This window comes from Gossypium hirsutum, chromosome D04 (assembly GCF_007990345.1).
Source record: "Gossypium hirsutum isolate 1008001.06 chromosome D04, Gossypium_hirsutum_v2.1, whole genome shotgun sequence".
NCBI lineage: Eukaryota > Viridiplantae > Streptophyta > Magnoliopsida > Malvales > Malvaceae > Gossypium > Gossypium hirsutum.
The window spans coordinates 55,036,163-55,063,533 of record NC_053440.1 but is presented as its reverse complement, the minus strand read 5'-3'; the positions used below and the strand labels follow the sequence as shown (position 1 = coordinate 55,063,533).

General features: G+C 34.4%; 3 protein-coding genes and 1 long non-coding RNA gene across 7 annotated transcripts; 3 read left to right on the top strand and 1 right to left on the bottom strand.

Annotated features, from left to right (window-relative positions):
• Positions 1-568: 568 nt before the first annotated feature.
• On the top strand, positions 569-6,321 carry LOC107898014 (glutamyl-tRNA(Gln) amidotransferase subunit A). 4 transcript variants are annotated; one of them, XM_016823574.2, is made up of 15 exons: positions 569-861; positions 1,457-1,618; positions 2,046-2,149; positions 2,676-2,758; positions 2,857-2,953; positions 3,054-3,278; positions 3,366-3,448; positions 3,545-3,645; positions 3,912-4,035; positions 4,131-4,285; positions 4,465-4,601; positions 4,722-4,892; positions 5,107-5,331; positions 5,683-5,916; positions 6,074-6,321. In XM_016823574.2, the coding sequence occupies exons 1-15, from the start codon at positions 795-797 to the stop codon at positions 6,209-6,211; spliced, it is 2,106 nt and encodes a 701-aa protein (XP_016679063.2). In that variant the 5' UTR covers positions 569-794; the 3' UTR covers positions 6,212-6,321. The 4 variants fall into 4 exon arrangements, with proteins under 4 accessions (XP_016679063.2, XP_040946912.1, XP_040946914.1 ...); XM_041090978.1 differs by having other exon boundaries at positions 1,842-2,149; XM_041090980.1 differs by lacking the exon at positions 2,676-2,758 and having other exon boundaries at positions 2,852-2,953.
• A 12,582-nt stretch (positions 6,322-18,903) lies between these two features.
• Positions 18,904-19,185, bottom strand: LOC107898318 (uncharacterized). The gene is made up of 2 exons (XR_001684365.2): positions 19,102-19,185; positions 18,904-19,004 (listed from the first exon to the last, which is right to left on the bottom strand). It is a non-coding gene; the product is annotated as an uncharacterized lncRNA (long non-coding RNA).
• A 5,301-nt stretch (positions 19,186-24,486) lies between these two features.
• On the top strand, positions 24,487-25,086 carry LOC107898015 (G kinase-anchoring protein 1-like). The gene has a single exon (XM_016823575.1). It carries the CDS (start codon positions 24,487-24,489, stop codon positions 25,084-25,086), a length of 600 nt encoding a protein of 199 aa, XP_016679064.1.
• A 365-nt stretch (positions 25,087-25,451) lies between these two features.
• LOC107898016 (uncharacterized) lies at positions 25,452-27,002 on the top strand. The gene has a single exon (XM_016823577.1). The coding sequence runs from the start codon at positions 25,452-25,454 to the stop codon at positions 27,000-27,002; it is 1,551 nt and encodes a 516-aa protein (XP_016679066.1).
• Positions 27,003-27,371: the final 369 nt, after the last annotated feature.

The following is a 27,371-nucleotide window of genomic DNA, read 5'->3' as shown; positions in this document are numbered from 1 at the left end:
TTATTTTTAATAATTTTAAAGTATTTGATGTATTATATTTTTTAAATTTATTTTTATATAAAAATAATATAAAATTTTTAATACGGGTTGGCCGGATCGAACTCGAGTTTAGTATTTTTTATCTAGACTGAATTTAAAAAAAATTTAGACCCATTTTTCGAATCAATCTGAACCCGAGTCTAGAATTTTACATCGATCTGACCCGAATCCAATTCAATCGATCAAATCTATTACCATCCTTCTTTTGTATTTAATATAAAATTTTTATAAATACATTTGCTAAACAAATTCTTTTACCCTCAATAATTTAATAATAATAATTTTTACTAATTTAAAATGCAATTAACTTAACATCAACTCAGTTAAGAAATGATTTAAAAACTCATTTTATATTTTATTTAAAATTTATAAAAAAATAATTAAAACGTAAAATAAATTCATAAATTATGAGATTTCAACCTAAAATATCAAGATATTTAAATTTCAATTTTATCGATAATAAAAATAAAATAAATTATAAAAGAAAATATAAGTCAGGACCAAAACGGCGCCGTGCTATATTTGATTTTTCTGCAAGCGCAACTGAACAGAAGGGTAGTGGAGAAGTAGTTGTATATTATTTAAAAGCACACAATTGACCAAAGATCCAACGGAGAGTGTTCGTCCGGCGGAGCTCTCTGTCATTTATAGCCGTTGGATTAAAACCCGCCGTCCCTCCATCTATTTGTCATTTCTAACACCGATTAATTTATTTTTCTTATTTCTCATTTGACGGAAAAAAAAAACTCTCTGAAATGGGGATGAAAATTTTCAGCGTTTTCTTCTTTGCTCTCCTCTTCCTCGCATCTCCTTTCCTTCAAGGTTTGTAATTTTTTTTTCTTTGTTTTTACTTGCTTTGTTATATTTAAGATCTGTAATTAGGTATTTATGCTTACTGCGATTGCTTTGATCTGTTTAAATGAGAAGCAATTCGATTTGTTTTCCTTTAGTATCATTTCTTTCGCTTTTTTTTAACATCCATGTGAGATTGGTTTGTTTTTTTTTCTAGATTTATGATTTGGTAGTGAGATTTTGAAGTGATTTCTTTGTTTTTAAATTCATTGTTGCGTTGCATGGCTGTGATTATGAAAGTTCGATTGAATTTTTTTGAAAGAAGCTTAGGTATCTTCTTGATATCTGTTCTTACTGGCATTTTAGTGGCTGTTTTAGAAATACAGTTTAGGTTTGCTCTTGGAAAATGAAAGGAAAGAGTACTAGGGCCTTGGCAAGTACTTTGGAGTTTGGTGTCCTTTTCAATTACATTATTGAAGCAGTTATTTCCGGATGTCGGATCTGTTTGTTGTATTAAATTTTGTTTACTTTTTTATTTTATTTTTGGTAAATTACTAAATAAATAAATAAATTTTCATTTTGTTTTAAAATTATGGCTTCACATGAGTTTTCTTTTCTGTGATAGTTGCTAGGTGTCAATCAGAAGCAGAGGCAGATGTTGCAGAAGCTGTTGAACGAGGTGATCTCGGTATTGTTGGGGAGGATGTTCAGGATTTTGGTGATCCTAATTACAGTTCAGCTCCCGAAGTTAAAACTGTTTGCGTTTTCCCCAAAAATAGCGCCAAATGTAAGAACTTTTTGGTGCCGCATCTCTGATTTCAATAATTTTATAAGATTTTAATAAAAAGTTTAACGATATTAATTATCTAGATTAATTAATAATATCATAAAAATATAAAGACTAAATTATATTATAAATTAATATATAAAGATTAAATATAAATTTAGACCTAAGAGACCTAAAATGTAAAAACTAAATAAATATCTGCCACGTGTGGACAAAATGGAAGGTCCCTTTTATAGTGAGTTATGTAGATTCCAATTCAGTGGCATGACGGTCAGTCGGTCATTGAAGAGGCAAAGCCCTACACCCGCCGGGAACACAGCGACTTGGTTTCTCGACAAGTGTCGGAACATGTCATCTCGGCCTTCGACACGTTTCATGGCCTCCCTCCTTTTACTACTCTTCTATTCCTTGGCCGATTCTTTTGCAGATCTGCCTTCACAGTTTCAAGCCCAACAAGAGTTGACCGACATCAACAAGTCAACTATTTTACCAACTTGTCCTTGCCGTCGAGCTGCCACTCTCCTAGAAATGGTACAAACCCTCGCCATCTCCTCCTACATCTGTTGTCATAAGCTAGTCAATGTCTATCTACTTGTAGAGGAGAGGCCGCTTGATGAATGCGTGCTTTGAATTTGATACTTCAAATTTATTCCCATTATGAACATAAATTCTGCCTTACAATTTTAAAGCATATGATTGATATTTGAACATAATCCTTATAGTTGAAGGAGCTATAGTTACTGTCAGAATCTTCTTTTAGGCACGTCTGAATTTACTATTTTATCTGGGTTCCATGATCTATTAAGCATTTCGAGAATCAAGCCTTTTTGAATATATGTCCATCCTAGATACTTTAACCCAAAAAATGAACTAAAGAAATATAGGGGAAGTCATGAAAAACTGAGCATACCAATGTTAGAAACGTATTCATGTCGAACACTTGGACCTTAGTCCGAGAAACATAGATCATGATCATATGTGCTATGCTTTTTTTCCTCTTCAGTCACATTCTTTTATAGGAGATATTTTCCCCTTTTACCTAACATCTGTAAAACAGGTGAAAAACTATAAAAAAATCTGGGATATGTTTTGTCAGAAAGTTATGGACCTTATGATTCATTCTCGTAGCCTTGCACCCAGGTATTGAAACATCACAAGCAAATGCAAGGCATTGTGGGTCTGCTTTATTTCCTAACCTTATTTTTATGGACATTTCACTCGTGCTTTTGTCAGGACAGTAAAAATGGCAATGAATGTCCGAAAAACATTACTGAAGCTTCACAAATTAGACATGGGTTGACTTTATTGGATGCTGATTTCTTTAACGATATAAAGGTGATGAATTTTAGCATTATGACTTCATTTCAGATAATCCTGCTTGAAGTGGGTATGCTTTATCTAATATTATCATCTTTAATTTGATTAATTCTTTCAGGTTCTTGAGATTGCAAAGGGTGCAAAAGAGTTCAATATTCCTATAATAAGAACCAACAGGAAGTTAGTTGCTTCTATTAATGGAGGGCTGCATAACCCTTCTCCTCTGGTTTTTAACCCCGAGTGGAGCAAGGAGCAATCACAAGGCAAGGCCAGCAGGTTTAATCATCCTTCAGCTTCCGGCATTCAAAGGCCAATTAATGAAGAAGATATAGCCTTTATGAGTGTGAGTCAATTGATATAGCCTTTATAAAATAAAACAAATGGCTTTGACCTGATTATTGTATGCGACTTTCCTGGTCTTTATTATCAGGTTCTCGAACTAGGAGAACTCATAAAGAAAAAACAGATTACTTCTGAGGAGCTTACGGGAATTTTTCTTAAGAGATTGAGAAGGTAGAAATAAAAAATCCGGTTATGTTTATGCATTTATAATGTCTAATACCCTTTTTGTCCCTCAAACACATTGATTCTTTATTGCTAAAATACCAGGTACAATCCTGTACTTGAATCTGTAGTTACTTATACTGAAGATTTAGCTTACCAGCAAGCGAAAGAAGCTGACAAGTTGCTCTCTCAAGGAGTGCATTTAGGTACCTTTTAAACAACTTGCTGCACTATACGATTATCACCTTCGGCCATAATGTTAAAAACTTTTTGTCAGAATAAATTTGCTGCAATTTTCTACTTCTTTCGCTCACAATTTGTTCTTGTTCAGGTTACATTATTTTATCCAACTTTTTAGAATGGTGGCAAATGCTTGCCTGCTTAACGAAGTTAAAAAAAATAGCTCTTTTTGTATTAGTTTATTGTCAATTTTTTTATTGGTTTGAGAGTTATATATTACTTGGTATTTTAGGACCACTACATGGCATCCCTTATGGATTGAAGGATATAATCTCAGTACCTCTCTACAAGACAACTTGGGGTTCAACAACTTTCAAAAATCAAGTGCTTAATATTGAAGCATGGGTGTATAAGAGGTATTATGCATCACTGAAAACTGAAATCATTGAGATCTCATGGAAATTTTTTTTAGTTAGATGACATTATTCACTCTTATGAATTGTCAATGCAGGTTAAAATCTGCAGGGGCAGTTCTTGTTGCAAAGCTTGTTACTGGATCACTGGCATATGATGACATCTGGTTCGGTGGTAGGACTAGGAACCCTTGGAACATTGAGGAATTCTCTACAGGCTCATCAGCTGGGCCTGCTGCCTGCACCTCAGCTGGTATTTTTTATTTTAAGTTCAATTTATCATACATGTCCTCTAGTATTTATCCTAAACATGAAATAAGCCATAGTATTTTTAGGTCTAACAATCTTTTTCATGATCAAACATGTTGACCTAGTATTGAACCTAAACCAGATGCACATTGCTTCGTCTAAGAAATTAAATTTTCATTACAGGTATGATTCCATTTGCAATTGGTTCAGAAACAGCCGGCTCCATTACTTACCCTGCATCTCGGTGTGGTGTGACAGCATTGCGGCCAACTTTTGGTTCAGTTGGACGAACTGGTGTGATGAGCCTATCAGAAAGCTTGGTAATACCATTAGGGAGAGGAATCTTCTTTGACTGAAAGTGTTTAATTATCCAGCCCCCATTTTTGCTCCAGCCTCTGGGTGTGATGTTCCAATAACTGTCTATGCTCTCCTTTTAACAGGACAAGCTTGGTCCATTCTGTCGAAATGCTGCTGATTGTGCAGTTATTCTAGATGCCATCCGAGGGAAAGATCCAGATGATCTTTCTTCAAGAGACATTCCCTTTGGTGACCCATTTTCTGTTGATATCACAAAGCTTACAGTTGGTTATCTTGACGATGCTGACATGGAGGTTAGATTTCATAAACATCTGGCTAAAGCTTGAGTTTGTTATGCAACCGCAACAGATGCACAATAATAAATAAATAAATAAAAACAACATATGTCAGAATTGCTATGAATTAATTGATTGAACTGAAATATTATATCTTTTTCTCTTAGAGATAACTTTGATATAAAGTAACTATCGAAGTAACTCTTAAGGTCTGACTTTTTTCTAAAACCAGGTTGTTCATGTGCTTGAATCAAAAGGTGTTAAGGTGGTTCCTTTCAAACTGAATTACACTGTCGATTCTGTTCAAGGCATCCTAAATTTCACGATGGATGTTGACATGTTAGCACATTTTGATGAATGGCAACGATCTGGGAAGGATGATGATTATGAAGCTCAAGATCAATGGCCTGTTGAGTTACGTCTTGCACGTGTAGTTTCAGCTGTAGATTATTTGCAGGTCTGTTTTATGCTCTCTAATTATTGGTTGATATTATAGTTTGGATGAAATCATATAACTTTTGAAAACATTTTCTAATGAGCTAGTAGAAGACACATACTTCTTTTACTTCCAATTTTTGAGTAGGAAAACCGGAAACAGTCTTCAAAGATATGGAGATTTAGGATGTGGAACATCAGCAGGAATGCATGGAAATCGGGGATTTAGGTCTAAAAGTAGCCCGTCTAGTCATTTAGCACTGGAGTGGATAGCGCTTAATCCGAAATCTAGAGAGAAAAGATAGAATCATTTTTAATTTTTTCTCGTGATGTTTTTTCCCTCTATTTTCACTATTTTTATAATGTTCCACAGGCACAAAGAGCTCGTGGAAAGTTAATCCAAGAAGTGAAAGAAAACTTCAATGTTGATGCATTCATTGGAAATGCAACGGATTGGGAGCGAGTATGCATCGGAAATCTCGTAGGTTTGCCAGTAATTGTTGTTCCGACTGGCTTCAAAAACATACCTAATCCACCTCCAACTGGTACTCGGAGACGAACCACAGTCAACACGGGCATATACGCTCCTCCTAACCATGATCACATCGTAAGTTTCCGGATCCGTGAGCCATGGACTTGATCCACTTTTAGTTCTAATGTGGATTGTAACATACAGTGGATATAGAAAGTAACTATAATCATCAGAAATCTCAGAATGCAACTGTTTTGTGTCTCATTTTATTCCTCCCATTTTCTCACTGCAGGCATTAGCCTTAGCAATGGCTTACCAGTCTGCAACAAATCATCATAAGCAGCGGCCCCCCATAGATGATCTGGGACCAAACGACACAATACCCAATCACCCTACCGTTCCTACCCCTCCTAGACGCTTGCATATGTAACAGAGTTTGTAAGAAACCTTTTAGTGCCTTACCAATTGTCAAAGCCTGCTCCAGACTGTAACCTGTACCTAAGAACAATATCATCGTTCAAAATGGCAAGATTTGATGGATACCCCGTTTAGGTTTTTTTTTTTTCCTTCTTGTTTCTTTCGCCATATCACGATTCTGTTTAACATCTGATTCAGTAGGCAAGCGTAAGTTGATGTATTGAAAGTTTGATAACTTCAATTTTCAGCTGGAAGTTTTGCAGGTTTAATCCATCTTATTACTTACCCCAGAACTTCATTCCCTTCTTAGGTCTAATAATTGGTATAATAATAATAACAATAACAATAGATAATTGAGTATTTTACCGTGTTTACCTTATACACATCTGATTTAACTAAAATATTGGGAATAAATACGCAGCATATTTTGTATTATGTTCAAATGTTTAGTGTGGATATAAGTGTTAAAACTTTTTAATGTTAATTTATGTTTTAGAGTTGATTTCAAGATGAGATATTACCTCGCTGGAGAAGAAATCCATCTATTTGTATCATACTTAGCTTTTGTTGGGGTACTGTAAGTAACCAATAGTTATTACTAAAAAAACTAATGAAAGAATAGGGCAAAATACAAGAAAAAGATTCTTTTTTTTAAATTTAAAGAAATGGGCTCGGTATTTTATTATTTATCGGAATGGCCCATTTTCCCCGAAAGCGCGTCCACATCAGCGCGATGTCAGGAGACGTGACAGAAAAACGCGTCCTTGAGGGCGCGCTTTGCTTACGTGGACATAAATCGCTTCCTCAATAGCGCGTTTTGCTGCCACGTAAGCGCTCCCCTGGGGACGCGTTTTGCCTGCGTGTGAACAATAGCAACAGCTATTTGTTTGACCGTTGGTGACACCCCAACAGTAAAAAAGAAAATATAAAAATCCCCCCAATTTCACAACTAAATCCTTTCTCTCAATTTCTCTCTAGTATTCTCTCAAATTCCTCTTAAATTCCTATTTAAAATAGCTTCAAATTTTTAATTATTTTTAAAATATTTTTATTTTTTATTTTTTTTGAATTCTTTTTTTAAATCGTAAAATTTTTTACCAATTTAGCAATGGCCGGGGAATTGATTCGTCTTGATGACAAGCATATATCCGTGGAACAAATGAAAATGGTAAGTGTTAAATTTAATTTTTAAATATTATTTAGGATTTTTTTATTTATGCAATTTTAAATAATTATTATTTTATTATTTTTATAAAAGTATGTAGATTGGATATTGCAATGTTATATCCGCAATATGCATGGTCCTCCATCACCGTTGGTAGAGAATTACCTGCGGGAGGCGAGTTTTTGGCATGTGGCGACGGTAGGTCGGGGATGCAAGTTAGACCCGAAACTCATCAGTGCATTGATTGAGAGGTGGAGACCCGAGACGCTCATATTCCATCTTCCATGTAGACAGTGCACTATCACTTTGGAAGATATCAATTTGCAATTGGGGTTGCCAATAAACGGGTACGCAGTCACCGAGTCTGTTCAATCTGGTGATTGGGGAGCGGTAGCTACGAGCTGTTGGGCGCTATTCCGGAGAATATTAGCAGAGGTCGAATCGAGATGGGCTGGTTACGAGACACATTCCCGGATCCGGATGATGATTCTACTGAAATAGAAAGAATCAGATATTCTCATGCATACATTCTTCAGATAATTGGAGGATATCTGATGCCGGACTTGTCACGGAACCTCGTGCATCTAAGATGGCTGCTGAAACTCGTTGATTTTCGAGCAGTTGGTGAATTTAGCTGGGGGTCTGTCGTGTTGGCAAAATTGTACCGAGAGATGTGCGGGGCGACGCGACCGAATAAAGCGAAAATCGGAGGTTGCTTGTCACTACTGCAGTCATGAGCACAGTTTCGTTTTCCATTTTTACGTCCTCAAGTGGACCACCCGTATACGTTCCCACTTATAACGGGGTAAATTTTATATTAGATTTTACAATTATTACGTAGATTTAAAATATAATCGAATGCTAAAAATTTATTTAATTAGGTGGAACCATCCGGCAAGTTATGCTCGATTACCTACCTCTCTTGAAGATATATGGCTTCTATTGGACCAACAGTCAGAAGCACAAGTAAGTATTAAATAAAATATACATTTCCATAATGAGATAGTCGATTGGTATTTAGTATTTAGTACATAACTAATATTTCCATCATGGTCATATAGTTTGAATGGACACCATACGAGGATCCGGCAATTCGGGCAGTAATTCCGGATGAGTACTTGCAAAATCCAAATAGTTGGCATGTGAAAGTCCCATTGGTCAACTTTGCGACAGTGGAGATGCACCAATCAGACAGAGTATTACGGCAATTTGGATTCCGATAACCGATTCCCATGTCAGCTGAGGTGTTGGATTATCATCACAAAATTAACCTACGACAATTACATACGAATTGGCCGAGATTCTGGTCACACTACATCCAGATGTGAGAAGATCGGTATGACTATATATCTACTTGGGAACTGATCATCGTTCCAGAGTTAGCGTGCGTGCCGGAATACATGCCATGGTTTAGGAACCATGGCAAGCCGTATTTACTCTCGCCAGAGGAGAGGCAGCGACAATTGTGTGTCCAAAGGGAACAACGTGGCTCTTTAAATCCAAGAAGAAGGGACGACGACGTAGGCCCATCAACGAGGCTCAAAAATTTACCTGGCCCATCATCAGTGCCCATAACTTCATCAGGCCCAACAACAACAACAACACCGACACAGTCACCAGGCCCAGCAGTTCAACCGACAATACCTAAAGGTGTCCATGGGCCAGGCCGGGCTGGGTTTGGGCCAGGCCCAAGAAAAAATTTTAGCCCGCTTCCCAAGCCCGAGCCCGGCCCGGCCTGAGAAAAAAATGGAGCCCAAGCTCGGCCCAACCTGGCTCGTTTTTAATTAAAATTAAAATTATATTTTTAATAAAATTAAAACTAATTGTTAGTAAAATTATCAAATTATTAATTGTTAATTGTATTAATTGTTGTAACAAAATCTAACATTTGATTAGTAAAATTATCAAATTATTAATTGTATTAATTGTTGTAACAAAATCTAACATTTGATTAGTAAAACAAGCCTGATGTTGTTTTATTATTATTTTGTAACAGATTTCTTTTTATTCCTTTTTATTTACAGTTCGTATTTGTCAGTGCTGTTAAAAAGTATTTTTGTAAACAAATAAGTTTACATTTTTTTTATCTTAAAACCAACCAATATTACATGTGCAGGATTTACCAATTACCAATAATGTGTGGTTTTAGAGACTGACAAGTCAAAAATGTCTTCCAAGTCCCTTTACAAGAGCCCACAATGTTAGTAAGCTGAGAAAGAGGTGTCGAATACGGCCACGCATACATGGATTTATTTATTCCATTTCTATTTCTAATTTGATATTTCCTGGCCAATAAGCAAATCTGTTCTATTTCTTATACATAAATTAGTTGGACAAATAAAGAACTATAGAAATCAAAATTTGGTAGGAGAGTCTTGAACAAACCTTTGTAATATTAATAACAATACTCTCAAATCTCCCATAGGCAGTTCATTGCTATAAGTCCAATGTTATCACTTCCAATTCTATCCTGTCACCTAAATTTTATAACAAAATATTTAAACATAATTTTATAGCAATAAACAACAAACCATAGTATTCATACATTAATCCATTAACATATTTAATTTTATAACGAAATATAAATTGTTAGCTAAATTAAAATTTAAACATTTAGAAAAAAAAAAGTATCTTAAAAAGCAACTGAAGAAACCTCGTCGTCATCGTCGTCGTCGTCCTTTTTGCTAACATGAAATAAGAATAAATAATTAGATAATCAAATTGATGAAAAAATAATATAAAATTACAACAATAAAACGAGAATAATAATTACCTGCTGAAAATCCCTTAGCTCTCATCCAATCATCCAAGCAAACAACGGCTTGAACCGTTTTTGGCTTAAGTGAACTCCTGACAGGTGTGATAACTTTCTTACCTATGCTAAAAGCCGATTCGGAAGCTACAGTCGATATTGGAATTGCCAAAATATCACGAGCCAATAATGAAAGCTCATTGTATCGAACTGAACTTTTGCTCCAATAATCTAAAACATCTATTTGACTATTCAACTCAAGCTCCGGTTCTTCCAAATAAATGTCCAACTGTGACTTTTCACTCCTAGTGCTAGATTCATTTAAATACCGTTTATAATCATCACTCTCATCAAAATATCCCCTAAAATCAGCACTATTGTAATACCCCTAACCCGTATCCGTTGCCAGATTAGGGTTTCGAAGCATTACCATACAAGACACAATTTAGCACAGTCATTTATCACCTTTCATACATCAAAGAATAACGATACATTTATAACATTATCAAACTTGAATGTCCTTAATTCAAGTATTTTAAATTCAAATATATATATGATAATTACAATTCAAATCAATCATACCTTACTAAGCATGTATTAGAAATAAACACATTACAAAATTCAAATTAATTCAATTTAAACATACATCAAAGCTCAATCGAACATATTCTATAATTAACAAATTCGAACCAAACTTGTATATATCAGAGTCATGTTCAAGTATATAATATTTTCAATATTCGATTTCCCTAAATCCATCGTATTAACGACATTTTCATAATTAAATCATATTCAAGCATATATCCTCACTTTTCATATACAGGGAATATGTACGTACATAATTTCATTATCTAAATATCACACTTTTCATTTCATAACTTCTGCATATGTACATAATGAAACCAATATGTATACAACTTAATGTCTAATCACAAATGCAACATTAGTAACATTATATTTTAGCCTTACATACCTTTAATGTCATTATATTATACACATATGCCCATTTCAATGAAATCATTCAATCATAAACTATACACACTCAATACAAATCAACTTATCCTTTAATCGACTAATCCAATAAATTTATAAAAGTTAAATTCAAACTTGTATTACTCACTTAACTATCATTACCCGAATTTGTATGTATCTTATTCATAAATTTTAAGCCTACTTTAAAAATCATTTATATATATCATTTAAAAGACCAAAAACATGCATATTTATCTATTACAAGTTTGCGCATATGAATACACCATTTTAGCCATATCCAAAAATCCATACAATTCATATCATTTTACAAATACAAAATCGAATATTAAGTCCACTTGCATGAGCAAATCGTAACTTTATTAAATACTCCACGTTCCTAATTTATTTCATAACAAATTGGCATCCATAAATAACCTAATAAATTGTACAAGATTTAGCCATTAAATCATAAGTCAAAATATGCCATTTCCTAATCAAACCATATCGATTCAAATAATAAAATCATACATATCACTTCACATTTTCCAAACCTATATCCATACACCAATTTATAGCATAAAACACACTTCCAAAATAGGTCTAGATCATGACCAAATATACACATGTTCTTCCATACCTTATAACCGTACATACACATGCACATTACTAGTTTCTTTCAAATCAATTTATTAATGTAAATATACTATTACAAACCAAATTTAACTATCATTTCATCTATGATTTACTTAGCATTTCACCTATATGCCATAACCGAGTTCTCTTAGTTACTAAATTACATAACAATACCTTAACAAAGCATATCAAACAAGATTCACATATATTTACTTATAAATAAACCATAGTCGAAACACCAATACCAAAACTAAACATATCACACATATCATATATATATATATATATAACACATAACCAAGATTAATTAAGCTTGAATATCATTTACCTCATTGCCGAAGCACATGACTAAAACACCATAACATATATATACCAAACTCACTTCACTTATATGCTTCATCTAAGCTCACCTATGCCGAATTATTTACCACATTCTTAACAAAACATATCAAACATAATTCACATAAATAAATATGCCATAGCCGAGATACCAAAATCAACATATCTAACACTTGTTCAAAAGCACAAAATAAATAAGCCATTTTCGCATGGCTCATATTAACATACCCAAAATCAAACATATTAACTAGACTATACATGCCATAAGTTCAATTTCAAACTTAGTAAAATATCGAAAACAGTACTCGATAGTGTGATAGACTTCTCTGACGATCGCCGAGCTCATAACCAACTTCCAAATCTATAAAACAGAAAGCGATTACACACAGTAAGCTATCAAAGCTTAGTAAGTCATAAGCAAATAAACATTTAATCATTTACGTAAATTAAGCTAGACAATTAGTAATAAACCATTATAATTTCACATATAATTCAATTTATCAAATTATATATCAAAACTTATATAATTTGTAATAACTTCCCTCTTTACCAAATAATTAATTGATAATATAACTAATCATCATTTTCCTCAATACACATATACATCAAAGGCCGAATACATATATATTCAAATATGCAACCACATAATTCATATTTCACATAACTTCATATCATCAATTCAAGTATACAACTTATCTTATTTTCAAATAGATAATCAATTATCACATACCTGGTCACTTAGCCTGATTTAAACATTCGTACACAACTTATCTTTACCCGTTGAACCATTCGGAATTAAAAAGGATACTCGGATAGTCGGAAGGCTCGTACAATGCCAACGTCCCAGACGTGGTCTTACATATAATCACATATCGATGCCACTGTCCTAGACAGGGTCTTACACAAATCAAATACGATGCCAATGTCCCAGACATGGTCTTATACGTATAAACAATTCGATGCCAACGTCCCAGACGTGATCTTACACGAAAATACATATCGAAATCCTATGTCATGACATATGTATCCTAACTATTCCTAAGGCTCATACGGGGCTTTCGGACGTCGTAACTCAGTCGAAACAAATTCATAAACATAACTGCCAAGCTTGTACACATTCGGCTAATACATATATTTATTAACATATTCATTTCAGCACATATAATTCACATTTAATTAAAAATTATAACATCTATTTGCTTATAAACTTACCTCGGATATCGACGGACGGAATAGACGACTATTCGATTATTTTTGTTTTTCCTCGATCCAAATCCATTTTCTTTGGTTCATGATCTAAACATATTGAAATTAAACTTATTTAAACATAATTCCATTTAATTTAATCCAAAAACACATAAATAGGAAAATTACCATTTTGCCCCTGACATTTTACACTTTTTACAATTTAGTCCCTATTGCATAAAACACAAAATACACAAAATTTGCATTTATCATGCCAGGGCCGAATATTCCTATAGTCCATCTAAGTCTACACATTTCATTTATTTCACATTTTGACCCCTCAATTTACACTTTTCTTAATTTAGTCCTTAATACACATTTTTTATCAAAAATTATTAATTAAAACATGAAAATCTAACAACATATATTTATTTTCCATCATCTAACAACAAAAACAACAAGCTCTCTTCAATGGCATATCACAAAATACACAACTAATTCAAAAATTCAAGCATGGGCTTTGTAGTACTCGAAGCAACGATCTCAAAAACATAAAAATCATCAAAAATCGAAACCGAAATATACCTTGATTGAGCTTAGTAATGGCCGAATGCTTCAAAGCTCTTTTCTTTTCTTTTTCTTTAGCAACTTTCGGCAAGATGAACATGATAATGCTTTTAATTTATGTTTTGTTTTATTATAAATACATTATAATATTTTATTTACTAATTTAACCTTTATAAGTTAATATATAACATATAATATAAGGTCATTCTTGACCATTTTCATCCACTAACTTATATAGTGGGCTAATTGCATCATAGAACCTCCAAATTATAAAGACAACAACAATTAGGCACTTTCATATTTAACTATTAAATTTTTATTTTACGCGATTAAGCCCTTTTTTCAAATTTAGCAGACAAACAATAAAATAAATTCACAAAACTTTCACATATGTAAATTCACACATAATTAACAAAAAAATAATATTAAAATATTTTTTAGACTCGGATTTGTGGTCCCGAAACCACTGTTCCGATTAGGGTCAAAATCAGGCTGTCACAACTATTATCATTGTGTTCATCCAAACCAGAATCAACATGATTTTTATTCGAAACATTAGAACTCCCAGCCAAAGAGGAAGACATGGATTTGGATTTCTTAACATACTCATCAAACAAGAGTCTAAAATTGCTAAGAATGGTCTCAACAAAATCTGAAGCATGAATACCATAGATTGCTTTAAAGCAATACTGCACATAATTCAACTTGTAACGAGGATCTAAAATTGCAGCACATGACAACATCAACGAATACTCAGCCCAATACTTATTAAATTTCTCTTGCATTTGCTTAACCATTGGAGTTAAAAACGAATAAGGGCCTTTAACTGTATCAACCAAGAGCTTGTGAACCTTCCAAACCCCTCTAAAATAAAGATTAGCCGTTGGATAATTAGAACCAGAAAAAACACATGTCACATCATAAAATACTTTCAAAAATTTGCAAAGAATTGCAACATTGCTCCACTCCTCGCTAGAAAGTGCAAACATTTGATAATCTTTATCCCGTTGGCCCCAATAATCTAGCACATCTTTATAGTAAAGAGAAGATTCAAGCATCAAATAAGTAAAATTCCATCTCACACACACATCTTGACGCAACTTTTTGGTCACATTCAAATGAAAACTTTTGTCGGCCACATCATAAAATCTTTTCCTACGAATTCTTGTCTTTTTTATGTACCTAATCCCATTTCGAATCTTACAAACAACATCATCGACAAGTTCTAAACCAACTTTAACTATAAGATTCAACATATGTGCACAACATCTAACTTGAAAAAAAGCACCATCACACAAAATAGCTCGGTTTGCACGAAAACGATTTTTAAGACAAGAAACCATAACATCATTATAAGAAGCATTATCCAAACTGATGCTAAAATTTTCTTATCTATACCCCATTGAGATAAACATAAAACAAGTTCATCCGCTATGTTCAAACCATCATACGGAGGAAATAAAGCTCTAAACCTTATGATTCTTTTTTGTAGCTTCCAATCTTTGTCAACCCAATGAGCAGTAATGCAAATTTATTCATCATTAGTATGCTCCGAATTCCAATTATCAGAAGTTAGACAAATTAAACCAGGTGCTTTAGCCACATGATCTCTATCTTTTGCATAATACTTTAGGACATCCCTAGTAGCTGTTTGTCTACTTATATTCTTAAAATTAGGACTAGCAATTCTCATCATGTATCTAAATCCCGGTTCTTCAACTGTCCTAAATGAATGCTTGCCACACACAAGAAAAGTAGAAATAGTTTGACGACACTCATCAGCATCAAACTTGTAGTTTTTTATAGATGGAACACCTTCTGGTGATGGTTGAGTGGCTATGGTGTATGGAGTGATGTCCTAACTTTTTTCAAACAGCTATTTAGATGACGTCTTAAATGAGAGGTTCCACTAGAAGACTTAGCAAAGAAGATAGTCTTACAGTGATTATATTGTGCCTTCAATTCATTTTTGTTCTCGCATTTAAACTGTCATTTCATCCCACACCTTTGAAGTGGTAGACTTTTGACATTTGACAGCACTTTCGTACTCATTAAACCCATCGTCCACAGGTATAGGAGTGTTCGAACTAGCCATAGTCATAAAAATTGAAGTCCTGGAATCCAAAAATAACTTATTTATAACTCGGTTACTGAATATATATACAAATATTTTATTAAATATACAAATAGGTTAAAACAAAATGCATACTTGCTGTTTAAATTGTAGCTTATATGCATACTTTCATACAAATAGGTTTATATTTTATTAAATATACAAATAGGTTAAAAATTGTAGCTTAGATGCATACTTTGAACTCTTTAAATGCTTACTTTTATAAAAAATTAATTTAATCTTTTAAAAATTACAAATATATAATTTATTATTAAATATTTTTTTAATAAAATTCATACTAACTTTGGAAATAATTTTAAGCTACAATCAATTATCTTTAAAATTACCTTGTATAAAAAAATTTTGAAATAATTTTAAAAAGATATCATGGTCTACAAATGAAAACTAGATAAAATAATTTAACTTTGAAAGTCCGTTACCGTTATGTAGAGGAAAATGCAAACAATATTAAAATGCAAACAAAAAATGAATAAGAATTGAATGGAACAAAAACATTTATTAGATTTCAAATTTATATATAAACAATAGGCAAATTATTAAATATATAATATAAACCTAAACTAGAAAACAATTGAGATATTCATACTTATTCTATAAGCTAAATTACTTATGTACCAAAAAAGAAATTAATGAAATTCAAATTGCATAAATCCAATCCAAAATCTTAAATAGAAGCATCTCTATTTCTCAATCCCATTATTTTCCTACTAGTAGATAAGCAAGTTTAGCTTATGGGAAAATCTGCTAATCTGCAAAATGTTGTACAAAGTAAAATAAAGGAAAATCAAATTAAATTAAATTGTAAAAAGAAAATGTAAATGAAAGCTTATAGGAAAGGAAACTAAGGTAAGCCAAATCGATTTCAATGTCGATTGTTTCTGCAATAAAACAAAGCAAAAAAAAAAGAAGAAGATGAGATTAAATGAAGAAACTAAGCTTGTGATCTTAGTAAACATTATAATAAATTCATTAAACTCGAATCCCATGCAATTTCAAAATTCTGAGAACTTTATTTCCAGATATAAACATATAAACAAACATTTACCACTTAATTATTTGATTGAATCATAGATTAACAGAAAGCTAATTGACAAATTTCATTTCATAAAAGAAGAAGAAGAAGAAGAAGGCAATGAAGTTACCCGGATTAACCAGAAACCAACAGACAGAAAATGGAAGGGAATATATATATTTCAACAACACTTCTATTATACACTTTTATAAACTTAGATTAACTAGAAACAAACAGACAGAAAATAAGACCCTCATAATGGAAAAATATTCATAATGGAATTAAACCCAAAAGCTGGGGCATGATCTGTGAATGTAACCATTTTTAATTTCAACCAGAATATTGTACACAAAATACGTGCAGAGTATTGGCACATGTTATCTGCATATGTTACCCTATTTAAAGGAATAAACTAAACCCAATTCGCAATTCAAGAGGCCAAAAAGCTAACCTCTAACGTGAATTCAATCTATAATGAATTTCTCAAAACCTGCTTTATCTAATTTAACATTCTTATATGTCGATGTGGTATAGTTCTAGAATAGTCAACATTGGTTAACATTCAGCAAAAGGATGCCCCAAGGGACTTGACGAAGGAAATTTAAACTTTGAATGTGAATTAGTCAACCATATAAAATATACAAACAAGCAGAAAACAAAGCACTTAAATGACATCATTTCAAACCCTGTCTTCCCCTAACCCTCTCCCAATATTATATACATAAAACAAAATAAGACCCTCCTCAAGCCTATACATGTAGTCTCAGAGAAGATTAGTCATTTGGTTCTTATAAAAGCAAATAAATTATTGAAAGGAGGCTTATATACATATATATATGTGTGTGTGTGTGTTCAAAGATTGAACTACCAAGGGTTTTTCAAACTGACAAAATCATACCAGTCCAAAATACAATTTAACTTAAAACAAAATGGGAGCTCCAAGACCATTAACAACTCCAGTCTTCTATAAGAACCAAATTCTAAGAGTTTTGTATGAGTAAAATAAACGTGTATTTGATCATGCAATCACAAGGATTCATCAACAACAACATTAATATAATTCGATTAACCATATTTGAATCAATTGAATCTAACTTATCCCCAGGAGTAAAATTATAATCACCACATTCCCCTATTGCGTATATTTGTTTAAATATAAAGTGTACGCAGCAAACAAAAACAATGTTAGAAATAATTTCCTTCCCAAAGTGTCATTAACAAGGAAGATAACATAATCGTAACCATTGATTCAAAATACCTAAGAACACAATCTCTAGAAAAAAAATCAATGTCTCAGATTTTGAAAGAGTAAAAGAGTTGCGGTTAATTGAATGTGCAGGCAAAAAGATCACGAAAAGAAGTACAATACATTTTTTGTTGAATTGAATTGGCGAAAAAGAAGGGTAATTGATAAAAGAAAGAAAAGAGTAACCTGAAGAAGAATAATCAGAAGAAATGAAGTATGTTAAACAGAATGAAAATGAGGAAACCGAAGAAGATGAGCAAACCCATACCTGTACCAAACTCCTCGTTCTTGTATGCTTGCTTCTACTTGGCGATTCGGGAATAAACAAACCCTTAAATGCTGGATTCTGGAATTGGGTGGAGGACTGAAGGTGGATCGGTGGAGGTCTTGACGGTGGAGGTGGATCGGTACTGGAGACAGGCAGACAACTTGATTTTGGAAATAGGAAAAAAAGGGGAGGAAGGCACAGCATATAGCACAATAGGGTTAGGGATTTTGGGTGACTCTGTCAAAGTAAATGAAACTTAAAATAAAACTAAAACTATTATATTTTAAAAATAAAAATATATATTTAATATATTTTCGGGGGCCCGGCCTGTTTTCTAAACTGGCTTCATTTTTTACCCAAGTCCATATTTCGGACCTATATTTTTACCCGAACCCTCCCATATTTCGGGCGGGCCGTCCATGGACACCTCTAATTTAGGTCCTTTATTTCTTACTTTCAATCAGCTTAATATATATTTAGGCAGCCACCTTTTTGGATGTTACGGAGTTGACAATTGTAGCAAACCCCGGCCCCTGCATCAACAAATATTTTGAATCCAATCGTCAGCAATGCCATAACCGAATAATATTTCGGTACATTTTATTAATAATGGAACAGAGTGAATAATACCTTCAAGGAAGCACCACCTACGAGAAACCCGTCGATATCTTCCTACTTTGCAAGCTCAGCACAGTTGCTTCCATTAACAGACCCAGCCAAAAAGAGATATAGTATGCTCTTACAAGTTTTTTCATGTGTTCTAGTACTATCTTCTTATAGACCGTCCCCTGTACTAAGATCATAGCAAGGGAACAATAAAAGCATCATGGAGATTCCTGTATTAGGAGTTAGATTACATTTTACCCACTTTACTCAAAAAATGGGCAAATTAGTCTCTGTATGTTTAATTAAAGAGCAAACTGGTCATTTCTATTAAAATTTCATCCATTTTTCCTGTTAAAAACTAATGTAGCTGACAAATTAATCGGACAGTTACATGTAATATGTCACGTATACCTCATGTTGACGTACATGGATGAATTTTTAACAGTAGAAATGGATGGAATTTTTAACAGAAGGACTAGTTTGCTCTTTGATTCAATATACAAGGACTAATTTGCTCATTTTTTAGTAAAAAGGACAAAATGAAATCTAACTCCTAATATAAGAGCTTCTAGTACTTTCTAGAGGTGCTCATGGGCCGGGCCGGGCCGGGTTCCTAAAAAAATTTTGACCCGAGTCCTAGGCCCGGGCCCGGCCCGGCCCAAAATATGGGCCTAAGATTTTGCCCAGGCCTGGCCCGGGAAAAAAATCATAAGCTCGGGCCCGACCCGGCCTGGCCTATTTTTATTTTAAAATTTTTAAAAAATTACAAATATTTTAAAAATATTTTAAAATTAAAAAAATTTAAAAAAAGTATTTTAAAAATATTTTAAAATTTAAAAAATTTAAAAAGTATGTAAAAAATATTTTAAAATTAAAGGCCGGGCCCGGGCCAAAAAAGTGGTGCCCGAGGCCCGGCCCATTTTCTAAACGGGCCTCGTTTTTTTGCCCAAGCCCATATTTCGGGCCTATATTTTTACCCAAACCCTCCCATATTTCGGGCGGGCCGTTAGGCTGGGCCGGGCCACCCGGCCCATGAGCACCTCTAGTACTTTCACCCAAGGGGAACATATGTAATATATACACGATCCTAGAATGTCTCTCTCATATCATAAGCCACAAATACATGTGTAATACCCAATTGTTGCCCGGGGCCCAAATTAACTAATCTGACCCAATTACATTTGGCCCAATAAGGCCCAAGTCACTACCCCAAACCCAAATCTAACCCTAGCCTAACCCTAAGCAGCAGTTAGAAGCAGCCACCCCACGTCGCAGCAACCTCCAGCGCCGTGCACGCCCCACGTCACAGTAACCCCCACACACGTACATATCTGCAGCAAAAAGAACCACGAGCAACAAGCAAGGAAAGAGGAAAAATATAGCAAGTTGTAAAAGGATTTTGGTTATAAAAGGCCAATCGATTTCTGTAAAAAGGGTTAGCAAAAATATTGTATGAAAACATTAAAGAAAAATACGAAATAAGGAATCAAAAAGGCAAAATTTTGAAGGTGATTGTTCTTTTCCTGTTGTTTTTCTTTTTACTGATTTTTTTTTATTTTTTTACCTTGTTGTCTTAAACCAAAAACAAAATAAGGAAAGGGAGTAGAGGAGAAACTTACCGGCGTGGTGTCGTTGAAGGCTCCCTTCGTTTCGTCGCCATCAGAGCAAGGGGGAGAAGTTTGAAACGGCAGAGGGAAGAGGCGCATTTTGGGAATGGCAAAGAGGAAATGATTTTTAGGGTTTCAAAATTGACTTTTATAGGGCATTAAACGTCGTCGTTTAGGGCCTGTTTCAGTGGCCCCAAAACGGCGTCGTATAGCCTATACCTGTGCACAACCCGATCCGGCCGGGAGAGGATCCGCAAATTTCTTCAAAATGGGCCATTTGCGTAATTGGTCCCCCTGTTTTTACAATGCTTTTAAATTGTTTTTTTTATTTCTTTTAAATTTTGCAAAATATTTTATTTCTGTTTCAAATTTGTCCAACGCTGCGCAGCGTTTTGGGAGGTTTGGGTAAATTGATTTTTCGGTCCTCCTCCTGTTGCGAGTGTTTTAGTTTGCTCCCTTTCTCGTTTTCTATTTTTGAATTTAGCTTTCAAATTCTGTTGATTTTCAATTTAATCCTTAATTTTTTCATTTTAGGTTTTTTAGTTTATGTTATTAATATTGTTATTATTATTGTTCTATTATATGATTATTATCTTACATATATGTGCGCATATGCACGTTAATACATATATTTATATATTTTAGACATTTTTTTAAATATATATATTATGTACATATTTTATTATTATTTTATTTTCATAGTTTTTATACATATATATGTATATATATATACATTTATATTTCATAATATTTATACGTTTTCCATATTTTGTAATTTATAAATGTTTATACATTTTTTATAATATGTACATATATATTTATACTCTATTCAAAACTTATTATAAATATATTTTCCATTTTTTTATATTTACCAATATGTTATACTTATACATTTTTTTGTAAATGCACGAATATATTTTATATGTATTTTATTATTTTATTTTCATGACTTTTTGGTATTCATATATGTATATATGCATCAACATTTTATAATACTTATGCATTTTTTTTATTTCATATCCATACACATATTTGCAAAATTCACTTATATATCATACATATATATACATATTTTGTAAACATATACACATGTAATTTAAATTCAAGTGTTTATTTCATATTGTACAATAACTTTTTTAAAACATACCTTTTAGAAAATATATTTTGGTTTTGTCAAAACATTAAAATTATTTTCTTTTGATTTAAAGGCTTTTAAAATATTGCAATATTTGATATTCGGGATTTTTGAGGAAATTGAGCCCTAACGTATTGGGTTCCGATTTTTTTTATTAATCCTAAATAATCGAGAATATTTTTTCAAAATGCATAAACAAAAATCATTTTCGGAAATTCAACATGTTATGTCCTAACGCATTGGGTATGACGTATTGTTTTCTCGAGATGATGATTTTCCCTAAAATAAAAGTGGTATTCAAAGTTTGGGGATTTTGAGAAATTGTACCCTAACGCATTGGGTCTCGATTTCTTCGTTTGACTTAAACATTTGATTATCCTTTTCAGAATTCATTATTTGAGTTTAAAAAAATCTTTTTAATCCTTGACACTAAGACATTAAACAATCAATTTGGTACCGATTTTGGGCGTTACGATGGTGCTAACCTTTCCTCGTGCGTAACTGACTCCCGAACCTGTTTTCTCAAATTTCGTAGACCAAAACCGTTTTCAATGTGAGCTGATCACACCTCAATTAAGGATCGGTGGCGACTCCAATCTTTGTTTTTAAAGTCGACAACTTTATTTTTGTTTTCAAAAATGGTTTCGACAACTTGGCGACTCCACTGGGGACTTTCGCGAGTCGAGCCATAAATTGATTAGTTTTGTCTTTTTGTCGGAAAGGTTTCAAATTTGTTTTAAATCACGATTTCCTCTTTTGCATTCATTGGTTTTTATCATGATATGTTTGTTTAATTGGTCTAAGTTTGTTGGTGTGTTTGCATTTTGCATTACATGGACGACTTTACCCCTCTAAGTGGGAGTGAGAAACTACTCCTTCGTGAGGTTTTCACCTCCGTGCATGATAGTGGATCACTTTCGGGATACATCCGTACCTATGTCTTCGTGAGATTTTCATCTTCGTGTAGCCATAGAGAAATGTATTTCCCTGAACCGAACTTGGTCTATATGAGCCTATAATGGGTGAGGATCGAGGAATCTGCTGGTTCGGGTACCTTTGCTCTAGAAGCCAAACCTCATATAGTGAAACTTAGGAACTCACCCTAGATAGAATTACTCTTAAACCTTAGTAGATACCTAATTAGGAGTTTACTATTTATTGGTTGTATTGTATTTAATTGATACTGACTTTTTGTGTTTTACTTTGATTGCATGGCATTTCAATTACATGGCATCTCATTATAGAAAGGCGTTGGTTCGTATTCGGTTGCTAGATAGAAAGCTTATTATGGAAAAAGGGTTTCTTGATAGAGTGGAGGATAATGCGGCTGTCCGAACTTGGGCTGAGATGACGCAGCGTGAAAAAGGTAATAGTTTGGTCAAAGGATACGTATTAGAATTATGGGACTTCACCCATGTTAGCGTAACCCAAAACAACTTGCAGGAGTTGAAGGAGATTTGGGATCAATGGAATAACGAGGTTAGACAGTTATTCTTTTCAAATTATGGGGATTTACCTTATTTACTTAATATGAAGGTAGATAAGCGTCTGTTTCAAGCTTTTGCCCAGTTTTGGAACCCGGCCTACAGTTGCTTCACATTTGGGAATGTTGATTTAGTGCCTACAATTGAAGAATACATGGCTTTGCTTCGGTGTTCGAAGATTCTAGTGGACAAGGTCTACTCGAAAGCTGTAAATACACTGACCTTTTTGAAGAGGTTGATGAATATAACGGGGATGAGTGAGTAGTGGGTTACAGCTCGGATCAAGCAAAAGGGAGATAGCAAGTGTATTCCCTGGAAAAATTTGAAGGATCTCATTCTAGCGCACCCAGATGCGATGAAGAAGATAGATGTTTTTGCTCTAAGTATATATGGTTTGGTTGTGTTCCCTAAGACTTTGGGACATGTTGATGAGGCGGTCACTGACTTATTTGATCGGCTTGAAAAGAGAGTTACACTAGTCCCGACAATTTTAGCAGAAACCTTCAGGTCACTGAGTGCATACCAGAGAGCGGGAGAGGGTAGATTCATTAGATGTGCGCAGCTCCTACTTGCATGGTTCTACAGTCACTTTTAGAAGGTTGATAAAGTTTCATATCGAGTTTTTTTCGAAAGTTATTCACTATTGAAAGAGATAGTGGCTACACCAATGAGGGATGACATTTTCGAAGAGAAATGGATGGTAATTTTTCAGAATTTGCAAGAAGAGGATATCGAGTGGAGAGCTTCGTGGTTGCTTCAAGATGAGATCCTATATCGGTGTGGGGATTTTGACTGGGTTCCTTTGATTGGAATTTGGGGAGCTATTGGTTATGCCCTATTGCTAATGCTCAGGCAATACAGGTCTAGGTAGTTTGTGCTTGCAACTCAGGGACTGGCTGAGTGTGAATTTTCGTATAGGGGCGATGGTTACAAAAGGAGAGTTTGTGAGATGGTCAGTGCATGGAATCAGGCTCGCCGAATGAAGGGATTAGCTGTGGGTCCCATGACAACTCCTGAGTATAACGAGTGGTGGGCTAAGAGGATTAACGATAATATTTTTGAGCCAAATTCAGAAAATAATCAGTCGATGGAGGAGCATTTGCGTGTCGTCCCTATTGAGCTGGAAATCATAAAGCAGGATTTCGAAAAAAGAAATGTAGAATTAGAGAAGAAAATAGAGTAAATGGAGGAAGAAAGGATGAATTTGAGATTGGATGTGGATGTTCAGAAGCTCGAGGCTGATAAATTAAGGAAGGGGAAGAATAAGGCCAAGGAAGAGCTAGATAGCTTGAAGACAGATTACAAGAAGCTGCGTCTGTCAATGAGAACTGCCGGGCTTGGAAAAACTTCAGAGCAGTGGAGTGAAGAGATTCGTGAAGAAAAAAACAAGTCAGACTGGTGGGAAAGAAAATTTCAAGAGGTTCAAGCACGGAATGAAGCATTAGAAAAGTGCTTGTCAGAGAGCCAAAAGGAAAATGGCGAGTTAAAGGACAGGGTGGTTGAGTTAGAAGGGTCTCTTCATCAACATAGAAGTCGAAACTCTGTAGTGGAGGTAAAGGCAAGTCTAAGCAAGATTGAAAAGATGAAGAGCAAAATAGAAGGGTTAGAAGCAGCATTGCGAAATTGTGAGGTTCGAATTGAGCATCTAGAAGCAAAAGAAGGTCGTCAGAATGAGCAACTTCAGTATTTCCAAAATCAAGTTAGAGACAGGAATCATGTTATGGGAGAAGCTGTGGTTCAGATTCGAGAGGTAGCAAATTACTTACAAGCTTTGACAGTTTAGGCTGATGCGTTGAGCGTGAAGTATGAATTGGAGTCAGACTGAGGACAAGAGTTGGCCTCGTTACTTAAAAAGATTAAGGTCTTAAGTATTAGGGCAAAGCTTTATTTGTCGCCCATTCTATGTAAAGAGATTTATTTTCTAATAAAGTTTCTTGAAAGTAATTGAATTTATAATTAACGCGTTTTGCATTCAGTTTTATACATCGCATGATGTGCATTAAAAACTATTAAAAGGTTCTGATTAATCAAAATCATGCCTCAGTTAACCTGGAAACCAATCAGCCAATCCAACACCGTTACGGTACAAGAGCGAAATCAAAAAATAAGGACTAAAGATTGGAAAAACTCGAGCAGTTCCAAAAAGAAATGCAGGATCAGCTTCAGCAGCAGATGCAGATCGAGAAGATTCAGCAGAAAATGATGGATAAAATGATGGAATCTCAAGGGAGCATGATGACCAAGTTAACGCAATTGTTGACTGAAGGAAAAGATAAAGGAAAGAGCCCTATGGTTAACGTCGAAGAAGAAGGTGATGACGGACCCCTGTATCCTCCAAGCTTCATTCCCCTACATGTGCAGCCCCAAGTGAAAATGTACCCGCGTAAATCTTCTGTTACGATTAGGCCTCAACAGTTTCAGGCCGATATTTCAAGGTCAATGAATTACCAAGCTAGATCAGGCTCTAGCCCTGAGAATAATCTTGTCACTCCTGTTGTTCTTGATTTTGATGAGGCAGTTGAAAAAGAAAAAACAAAAGAAGAACTACTAAAGCAATTAGAGGAAAGATGGAAGTGGATCGAAGAGAGATTCAAAGCATTAGAAACTATTGAGATATGTCATAGGATTGATGCTAAAGATTTAAGTTTGATACCTGTTTTGGTGCTCCCTTACAAGTTTAAAATACCGGAATTCGAGAAGTATAATGGGACCACTTGCCCTGAGGCCCACATTACCATGTTTTGTGGACGAATGACCGGGTATGTCAATAGTGAACAGTTATTGATACACTGTTTTCAAGATAACCTCATGGGGGCAGCGTCTAAATGGTATAATCAATTAAGTCGTGCTAAGATTAGCTCTTTGAGGGATTTAGCACAGGCTTTTATGAAGCAGTACGGTCATATGGCGGAAATGGTTCCTGATAGGATTACCTTGCAGAACATGGAGAAAAAGTTGAATGAAGGTTTTAGGCAGTACGCTCAGAGGTGGAGGGAGGTGGCAGTGCAGGTCCAACCACTGCTCCTTGAAAGAGAAATGACGATGCTTTTCATAAATGCGCTGAAAGCCCCATTCATCACGCATATGTTAGGAAGTGCTACAAAAAGCTTTTCTGATATAGTCATGTGTAGTGAGATGATTGAAAGTGCTATAAGGAGCGGAAATATTGATGTCGAAGAGAACAACAAAAGACAAGCTTCAAAGAAAAAAGAAGGTGAGGTGAACAATGTAAGTGCATACAACAAATCGGTTACTGTGAATCAACGCAGAAAAGTAGTGGCAAATCAGCAGGGTTCATCAAAACAGGAATCTGGTGGGAGGCCGAGTACTGAGAGGCCCCAGTTCACACCCATTCCTATGTCATATAAGGAGTTGTATCAGAATTTATTCAACGCGCATGTTGTTGCCCCATTTTACTTGACCCCTTTACAGCTTTCGTATCCTGAATGGTATAATGCGAATGCACAATGCGATTACCATGCAGGAGTTACGGGGCATTCCATAGAACATTGTACTGCTTTTAAAAAGCTTGTTGAAAGGCTCATTACGATGGGCGTTGTCAAGGTAGATGATTCATTTGGCACAGGGAATCCGTTACCCAATCACACTGATAGTGGGGTAAACATGATGAGTGAAAATGAGGGGAAAAGGGTCAATGGGAGTGTTGCTGAAGTAAAAATCCCTTTGATGTGGGTTTAAAAAGAAATAGTGAGAAGAGGGTTAATTGTTTCGAGTTTAGAAGGAGGTTGTGAGACCTCAAATTATTGTGAGTTCCATCATGAGGTGGGACACGAAATTTAGAGATGTGGAGAATTCAAAGCTCTGGTCCAAAGCATGATGGATAATAGAGAGGTGGAGTTTTTCGAAGAGGTGGAGAAAAAAGGAAGTATATGTGCATCAAAGTCAACATCAAAGATTCTGAAGGTTAATCATCCTGTAATTATTATCTCGCGCCCTAAGTTTGATAAGGTTAGGGCATATATGACACCGAAGATTGTAATCCGGAAGCCAATAAATTTTTTGTATAAGGATAGTAAAAAGGTCCCTTGGAATTATGAGTGCAATGTA